The sequence below is a fragment of the Mastomys coucha genome, unplaced genomic scaffold (assembly GCF_008632895.1).
Source record: "Mastomys coucha isolate ucsf_1 unplaced genomic scaffold, UCSF_Mcou_1 pScaffold1, whole genome shotgun sequence".
Taxonomy (NCBI): domain Eukaryota; kingdom Metazoa; phylum Chordata; class Mammalia; order Rodentia; family Muridae; genus Mastomys; species Mastomys coucha.
Genome location: NW_022196891.1, coordinates 3320138 through 3329758, shown reverse-complemented (window position 1 = coordinate 3329758; position 9621 = coordinate 3320138). Strand labels below are relative to the sequence as shown.

The following is a 9621-nucleotide window of genomic DNA, read 5'->3' as shown; positions in this document are numbered from 1 at the left end:
CTACCAGAATCCACAGTCAGGGGCTAGACTGTAGAAAGGAGCAGGCACTGCCTACCAGAGTCCACAGTCAGGGGGTAGACTGTAGAAAGGAGCAGACACTGCCTACCAAGCTCCAAAGTCTACCACCAGCAAATTACTTCTTCCAGTAAGACCCCACTTTCTAAAAGTTTCACCCCTTCCAAAATAGCACCTAGCACCAGTACTTGGGGATCAAGTGTTTAAACACAGGACCTTATGGAAAACATTTTAGACTTAAATTACAGTCTGTATTATTTAATCCCTGAATCCATACCATATGCTATTATTTTTAGCGTGACTGGCATTTTATGGATCTCTAAATTGTGACATACTAGGTGATTATATATAGTATGTGTTAAGTGGTAGAATTTGAAATCAGACTTGGGTAATGAGCTTCTGGAATCTTCCTTTGGAAGCATATCTTCATTCCGTCATAATCCTCCCATTCCACAGAACCCCATTCCTTTAGCCACTCTGCCCTTTGCTTAGGAGAATATGACTTGTAAAGAATGTAATATGGCCAGTCATTTACATTTGACCCAAATACTTCTCTAAATGTGACTCATCACCACCCAAACCAAGACACATTATTTTAAATCAACTTGCAGAAAGAATACTTGATTCTCAGAAATTGGGGGTCTCATTTTACTCTATGAAGCTCAGAGATAATTTTAATGAATTTAAGTTCCTTCACAAACATATTATCCGTAAAGTTGTATCAATTAAACTGAAGCCATTCTAATATTGCTATCCATAAAGTTGGATTGATTATACCAAAATCTTTCTAAGTAAAGCTATTTGGTTTTTAGTAAAAGATGTCAGAAAAAATAATTATTTGTGATGAGAAATTATTAGGAAATGAAGAATAAGATATAGTTGTTAGCTTCAAGAGCATAATATTTCATCAAGGGATAAATATACAATTAACTAGCCTGTGTTCTAGGAGATAAAAGAGCAAACACCAATGAAGAAGGAATAATTCTAGCTGTGTACATGGGGGATCAGGAAGGGGCTCCTCTAGCTGTGTACATGGGGGATCAGGAAGGGGCTCCTCTAGCTGTGTACATGGGAGATCAGGCAGGGGCACTTCTGGGATATTTCACTAAGTAACATCTAGGTAGTGGACTCCCTCAGTTGGTGTTTCCAATGCATCCTACATTGTCACTAAAGTCCTTCAACTGAGTTCTGTCCAATTCAAACAAAACTATTTTGAAGGAGATGTGAAGTGTGGAATGCATAAATTGTCTTCAATGAAAGTGAGAGGCAAGAATTTTCATCTGAAAACACCACTTAACTAGCAACTGTTTGGAGTTTAATTCTACAACAACTTCCTGCTTACCCCCTGGTTTATGCCAAGTGAACAATATGAGCTGAGATTTTTATTTCTAGACTATTTAGCTGTGCCATCAATGCTGCTAATTCCTACAGAAGACTCTGCTTTCTATTCATTATTCAAAGCAGCTAGACTTCAGCTACCTCCCAGAGTACTCACATGTCAAGATTAACCTAGGGGAGATTGCATATTCCTGGAAGTTCCTTCTATACCAGTATGTAGAATGATGAGAAAAACACATCTAGTTTTAGTCAACATTTCTATGTTCTACCTAAAAGAGTCCAATGAAAGAAAACTTCTTTCCCATGATCTTCACATGAAGTCCCAGTCCCTGTCCCCATCTCTGAAGTAGACTTCTGTGCAGAGTGGCCTCAATGATCAACTAGACTATGTGAGGGCCTTGCTATGATTATAGCAGCTTTACCAGATTAGCACCAGCTGGCAACCATATAGTGTGTAGCAAGAAGCTTTTTGCTTTTGTCTTTACTTTTGATACTATGCTGACAAACAATGTGACTTGAGTTTTCCATCACTTTTTGTACAACTTACAGAGATGTTGAATATCCATTGAACACACTTGGAAACCCAAATAAGGAGAGCTCAACTATAAAAGTGGGTATAGAGTGGAGAAACCTCTTATGTATAGCTAGCTGTTAGGAACATTGATCAACACCCAGGATGGCAACTGTAGCTAGCAACACTCTTATTCCATCTGTTTATTTGTTGGCCTGTCCCTATTTCATTTTGAGTCACTATACTTCTTACAATCTGATTAATAGTGATGATGAATCAACCCCTCTCTTTCTTCTCTGACTCTTTAATAGACTGAGAAGAGGTGGCCATATGAATGAGAGAAGCAGCAGAGCTGGTTTCGCCTTCTCATCCTCTGCCTGAAAAGATGCCTGGTAGGAATTACTCAGGACCTTATGTAAGTGGAACATTCATTCCTTACAAACATATATGCAAATCCACCAACAGGTAGTACTTAACCACATCCAATAAGATTACACATGATGGTCAAGTGTATTTTTCCCAGGAATGTGTGCTTTATTTAATACCCAATGTACATGTTTAAAAAGAAAAAAAAAACGTGCTTTACAAAAACATCCTGAAAATCCCCATGAATCAGTTATGGAAAAGGATGTAATAAAGAACATCTAGAAAAGTAGGCTTCAGTCTGTGACACCCACATGAAACCAATTAGAACGACTCAGGATGCAGAGTATATCAACATGGAAGAACCAAAAGAGTGTGCGAGAATGTCATAATTATACAAATTAACAGTAAACAATCGGAGTGAAATTAAGACAACGCCACCTCTGGCAGCATCAGAAAGTCAAGGCTGGTTAAACAGAAGAAGGCTATGTGCGGGATGCACATAGTTCTCACATATGAATATGTTCAAAGAGAAGGAATGGCTAACTAATTTCACATCAGTGGATGAGAAGACTCAGTACTGGACAACAGTGGCTTAAATCACCAGAACAGAACTGAGAGCACAGATGCAAAAACATGCTTTTAATCAGTTGAGTTTTTAAAAATAGAGATGCCAAGAAAATTTTACATCACTGTGATTACTTTTTTTAAAATAAACAGTTTTATATCAATGTGCAATAAATAAGTACACTAAACTGAGGCTCTAACCTCCTCATACACAACACACATACAGAAACTACAAATGCACTGTTGATCTGTATGGAAGAACCAAAAGCACAAAACTTGTAGAATAAAACAAAATGAAATATTCTTTGTGTAGGAAAAGATATCTTAGATGTGATATCAAAAGTGTAATCTCAAGCAATAATCCTGATGAGCTGGTCTCTGATCATACTTTAAAGAATGGAACTACAAGACAGGCATGGTGGCATATGCCTTTAATCCAAGTACACAGTGAGTCATGAACAGCCAGTGCTGTGTAGAAAGACCATGTCTCAAAGCCAAAAGAAAGAAAGGAAAAAAGGAAGGGACAGAGGAAGAAAGAGAGGGTAGGAGAGAGGAAGGAGGGAGTGAAGGAGGGAGGGAGAGAGCCGGCAAGGGGGTAGGGAGGGAGGGAGAAAGGAAAGAAAACAAGCTATAGTAAGATACAATGCCACATTCTCTATAATATACTTGTTAAATTTTAAAGATTATAATAAATGTTGACAAAAACGTAGAGAAACTAATTCATTTTGGTTTTGGTTTTTTAGATAGCATCCTACTGGCCTGGAACTTGGTCTTAGATCAGGCAGACCTTCTCTCTCAGAGAGTTTCTGCCTTCCTCAGTGCTGAGACTAAAGCTGTGTATCACCATGCCCAGAATAAATCTATTACACTTTGATTCAGGGTAGTAAAGTAGAGCAATTCAACATTTTCTCAGAATGGTAACCATAAAGATGTCATATGGTCCAGTATAATCCATGAGATATGGAAACATATCCATGAAAAACAAAAACTTACACACACAATTATTTAGAATGGCTAATAAGTTAAAGGTAAATGTTTATCAACTGATAATTGACTAAACAAAATCTGATACATCTGTACATGAAATATTAAGCATAATAAGGAACTGAGCACTGACACGTGCAAAGACTTGGATGAATCTTAAATCCTTGCGGTAAGTGAAAAAGAATCAGATAGCAAATGATCATCTGTTATACAGTGTTCCTTATGTATCCAGAACAGAAAAATCCATAGACTAGACACTGAATAATGGTTTCCATTAGTTAGTGGACAAAGAAAGGAGAAGTGTCTGTTAATGGGTTTGGGGGTTATTTCTGAAACATTAAAAATCAATGAATTCATAATTTGTGTAATGATAGCTCAAGACAAAATGTTTAAAATATCAGCAATGGAGTCTTACTAAAACCTGATAAAACTGAAGCCTGAAGTATGTCTAAAATGCAGTCTCAGCAAAGCACAAAGAGCTTTTGAAAAGCTCTGAGAAAAATGCCATCTGACTACCAAAAACATGCCAAAGTGAAGTGGGGGAAGCCTATGAGGTCTCAAAGCAAAAGAACTACAGAGGAAGGCTCAGAGTGGGAGAAATCGTCTTCCCGAGGGAAAGCCCATCAACGGGTTATCCAATACCAAACGATCAGCCCCAATGGGTTATCCAATACCAAACGCTCAGCCCCAACGGGTTATCCAATACCAAACGCTCAGTCCCAACGGGTTATCCAATACCAAACGCTCAGTCCCAATGTGTTATCCAATACCAAACGCTCAGCCCCAATGGGTTATCCAATACCAAACGATCAGCCCCAACGGGTTATCCAATACCAAACGATCAGCCCCAGCGGGTTATCCAATACCAAACGCTCAGCCCCAATGGGTTATCCAATACCAAACGATCAGCCCTGGAACCATATATATGGCTGACTTTGTACAGACTGAGCTGATGAGGGTTAGGGATGTATCTACTTGCATAAATGTGTATGTAATAATGAAAAGAACGCCACAGGTTTGAAACAGAGAAAGGAGGAGTATATGAGGGGGCTTGAAGGGAGGGAGAAATGTTGTAGCTATATTATAATCTGAAAAATAAAGAAGAAAAAATTAAAAAGAAATGTCATCTGACTGTAGCCATCCCACACTCAAGAATCCAACACAAAACTTAAAAGAAGTTATCTTTCTTTAGAGGCTGCTCTTCTAAAGGACAGGCCAAATATTTACTTTCCAAAGCCCAGAAGAATAACAGGGTTAGAATACTGATCAGGTACACTTACATTCGCAATTATTTCAAATTATTCCAAAATGTTTCTGAAACTGACAGTGGAGGATAGACTCTCAGAATGGAGGACAAAACCAAGGAAATCTCTCTGACTGGCATACTCTAATTTGTTCTGGCATTTAACTTCTATACTCGACTGGAATGTTTCTAAATTATTCTCTTTCTTGAATACAGGTCCCCAGTACCTAACAGGAAAGGAAAAAAAGAAACACATTAGCTAGTAAATTGTTGTTTTTGCTGGTGCCTTACAAAAAGCCAAGATAATAGAAGTGGATGAACCCTAAAGTCTTCCGTAGAGTCCATACTCTTCATTTAAAAACACAAAACAAACAAACAAAAACAAACAAACAAAAAACGCACTCCTCCCTCAGGGCATGCTCCTGGTACTGATGGATTTTTGAAGGAAAACAAGGTAAGAACTGAGATTAAGCTGACTGGCCTCCTGAGTGGTGCACACATGATTGAGATCCACTTTCAAACAAATTATGAAAATATACTGGGTCCGAGCACAAGCAAAGGACGGACTTTGCAGCGCATTTATGAACCCTACAGTCTGTCGACCCTGAGTGCCGCTTGGTGCTCTAGTGGTACAGTTTGACTATCTTAGGGAGAAGAAAACTTGCCGAAAAACAGAACGCTGTCAGACTCTCTGTGCCTGATGAAGAACAAGAATGGATGGTTACAGTGCACAAGTTCGCAGCTCTCAGCTGACAAGACCTTGAAGCCCACTCCAGTGCCTGCAGTGGCCTCAACGCCTTCCTCCGTCACCACCAGGAACGATCTGTGCAGGAAATTCTGGGCGTGTAGCCCAGAACGCGCAGACATTCCCGAGTAGTCGGCATGCTCACTGAAGGCACTGTGAATGCCCACAGCTTCCAGCACGGGTAGCAGATCATAGGTCTCCTCCACTTGCAAGCGGGGCAAGCGCAGGTCCACCCTCCTTTGCTCCAGGTGTCCAGGGCTAGTCCATTCCACCAACTTCTCAGGAGATATTTTATTGATTATCTACAATTGGAAAGGGATCCAAGAACATTTTAAAATCCACACACTGGCTTGAGCCAGCCAGAAAGCATTACTCTTAGAAATTAATGCAGACTATCCATTTCACTCTATTGTCTACATAAAAGACTACTGTCTTATATTCTCTATTTTCCTGCATTATATTGTCTGTATATAGCAATGAAGTGAATTTTTCAAACTAAAAACAAGACATTTCAAATTCTGTGTTTCCATTTCTGCTCTCCTCCAGTTTCTCTATATGTGTGAATACATATAGTCACAGTGGATATCTCCTTTTTATGTATTTAACTTTTTATACTGTAAGTCTCCTGTAAACTGATAAAATTGCATAATACTTCTGTCAAGTCCCTAAGTGTTAGACAACATCAACATTATTTATTCCCCTTACACACATCTAATATGTATGAAGCATCATAATATTTGCTGATAAATTCTGCAGATAGGAATTTAACAAATAATATAAATTTCAAATTAGGTACCCTACAGTATTCAGTGTTAAAAGTGAAATTGCTGATATGACTAACAAAGTCAGTTTTTATCTTCTGAGCCACTTCTTTAGAGAAGTGTGTGTGTGTGTGTGTGTAAATTTCCAATGCATGTCCCATGTTGTTCCATAATATTACTCAATTTACAAAGCTAGCAACCTTCCATAGCACATACTAAATTCAATGAGTGCTTTCTATGCCCTCTGCACATGCTAGGCTGCACTTCCCTAGTCATATAAAAATGCCACATATTAAGCCACAGAGGCTAATTTAATAAGAATACTGAGAAACAAGGAAGTTTGGGAGATTTATCTTTGGAAAATAACTTATAGAATAAGTATCTGGAGCTACACCTTCCTGGTGTTCGAAACATAAAACACTAGCCTTGACACTGTTTGGAAAAAAAAAAGGAGTTGGACCTAAGTCAAGAATAAGGATCAAAAGAAATCTTAAATTCAAAATACAAGAGTTTGCTGAATTGCTTGCAAAATCTCTGTATTCATAGATGTATAGTTTTCCAGGTGAAATGTTCATGCCCATTAATTACTCCTCAAAAGGCTAGGGGGTCTTCAGAAACCCCCACTACAACTTAAAATATTCATTTAGTTTATCTCAATGTAGTATCATGGTAGTAATTCTCAATAAGTCTATACTACAACAGAGATCTGCCAGTAGCCACTTCACAAAGTGAGAAATACTTTCCAAGTGACACAGCCACACATCACATGTTCGGAAGCCTTGTTCCCAGGTCCACTAGGTACAAGGCATGCAGCGCAGAGTGATAGAAAATGGTATAGAGCAGGAGATGCTAAGGTTTAATGGTTTACCTTCTCCAGACCATCTGTGTCATTGGGCAGAAGCACGAACATGCTGATATCATTGTTTTTATATGGAATCCCCACAATTTTGGCCTGCAGGTCCTCTAAGTTGGTGAAGCTGAAGGAGCTGCACTGGGCCATCATCTGCACAGGTTTACTTATGTTCTTCAACAGAGAAAGGAAACAAAGTTCTTAAAATCAAAGTCATATGGCACCCAAGTCGCCCATGGAAATAATACAACCTCAAGCAGTGCCAGAAGTCTGAAGAACTGAATAAGCATTTGGCCAAATGGCATGAGACTGTACAGGCCAGAAATAAGCAGACATATATAAAGAACCATACCTTATTCAGCCAGAAGTCCTCCTCCTTGGTATGTTCTTTCTTAAATTCTCGGTCCCACAGGCCTTTAAAATAAACTGTATTTATTAGCACCAGCTTGGTGGAGCTGTTTAAAGAGCCTTCTGGAAACAGGTCCTTGACTTTTTCTGGGGAAAAAAATGAACATAAAATACTGGTTTGTCCTGCAAACCATGAACTGTGTGTGTGGCTGGGGTGAATGTAGGTGGATTTGTCTAATCATTAACACTGTCTCCAAGTGAACACCTGACGGACCTTGCTCACCAAGGGTCAGTGGGGAGTTTCTCATATTGTCTGTTTCCATACAGTTGTACTTATTTCCAACTGAGGCAACTTATTTACACTCTCTGTGCCTTACTTTCCACACTTATACAAATAGAAATATGACCTGCTTCATGGGGTTGTTGAGATGAATAAATGGTTTCATATGTGTGGATCTATGATCACTACCTGGCATGTCCTATTCACTCAGTTTGGGATTTTTATTCTCATCTATTGAACAGAGTCCTCACAGCTGCTTAGAAGTTATTTTATCAGAAACAAAATTGGAGATGGCGTGTTTGCCTGTGTACCCCAAAGTCCAACATCAGATTGTCTTTCACTATGACACTCCACTTTGACAGGGATGTTTCTTGAACCTGGAGCTCAGCACTTCAAGTAGGCTAGCTGGCTAGTGAATGCTTACCTCTTTCCACCCTGCAGCACACAAAGCTAGTTACAGATGCACCTCACTATGCTCAGCTTTAACATGGGCTCTGCAGATCTGAGCCTTGGTATTTCTACTATGTAGGTGTCTCCTCAGCCCCAGAAATTTACACTTTGAATTCTTGTTCAGTTCTCACCATACTAAATACTGAAAAATTCTGTTCAGCCAACTTTTCAGAATATTCCTATTATCTGATTGCTTTAATTTCCTTTCTTTAGATAAAATACTAAGAAATAAATACTAAGAACAATATTCACTGATAGGACAGATTTCATTAATAGAGGTAATAGAAAATGGTAGGTATTACCTATTGCTCCCCAGAGAGTATTCTTATCTTAATGTTTCTTAAATGTTTGATTTATAATAGGATAAGATGAGAAGGATGGGAAGAATTCCTCAATTCTTCTACTGTGGAAGGTTCTGAAGGTTAAATCATTCAAGTGACCATAGCTGTAGGCAACAGATGGGTCCTAGTGGAAGAGCTGCATGCACTTCACTTAACAAAGAAAGTGGAAACCCTCTATGCCATTTGCACTGAGGGCCCAGACTCAGAGAGAAAGTCTATGGTACAGGGAATAAGCTAAAGACAAGCATGACATCAGCCCCGAGACTTCAAAGGTAGCATGCGTCACAGCCCGTGCAAACAATTCTCCACAGCTGCATCTCTCCACACATGCCGAGGCCATTCTACCCTCTGCAGCACCCTAGCCAACCTTTATGCCAATCCTTGCCTGTACGATTCTGCCAAACCCATCTCTAGCTTCTCCCAAAGCTTATCCACCTGGCATCTGTGTGGCATCAAGCCTAAGGCTTTGGTCACAGCCAGTGTTCAAGAAGTGTTTCTTGGTGAAAACCCAATTCATACTCTACCATTTGTTTGGCTTTCAACCCAGGAATTAATCTTCTTTCGACTTTCGTCTGCAGCATTTACAAAATCAACAGGCTCCAGAGATGCATGGTAATATTTTTCAACATAATCTATGTATTTCTTTAGGAAAGAAATAGAAAAAGATTGAAATTTTTACTTACTAAGCACAAATGCTTCTTACTAAATGTGTCTGTTCATTAGGAGAACTAATGTCAAAACCTGGATTTTTTGGTCCTGAGAAAAATGTTTCTCATTCCCTCCTCCATGCATGGTCATGCAGGTGCAATGAGATTCAAGAAAAAA

The 9621-nt window shown here is 39.1% G+C and overlaps 1 protein-coding gene across 1 annotated transcript in view; it reads right to left on the bottom strand.

The window, feature by feature from the left end:
- Positions 1 to 5242: 5242 nt before the first annotated feature.
- Positions 5243 to 9621, bottom strand: part of Serpinb13 (serpin family B member 13) — an 18744-nt gene continuing 14365 nt past the window's right edge. The window contains exons 5-8 of the mRNA XM_031340698.1: positions 9321 to 9438; positions 7730 to 7872; positions 7396 to 7551; positions 5243 to 6068 (exon numbers count right to left, since the gene is read on the bottom strand). Coding sequence (XP_031196558.1) covers positions 5667 to 6068; positions 7396 to 7551; positions 7730 to 7872; positions 9321 to 9438 — 819 coding nt within the window. The 3' untranslated portion in view covers positions 5243 to 5666. The remainder of the gene's footprint in view (positions 6069 to 7395; positions 7552 to 7729; positions 7873 to 9320; positions 9439 to 9621) is intronic.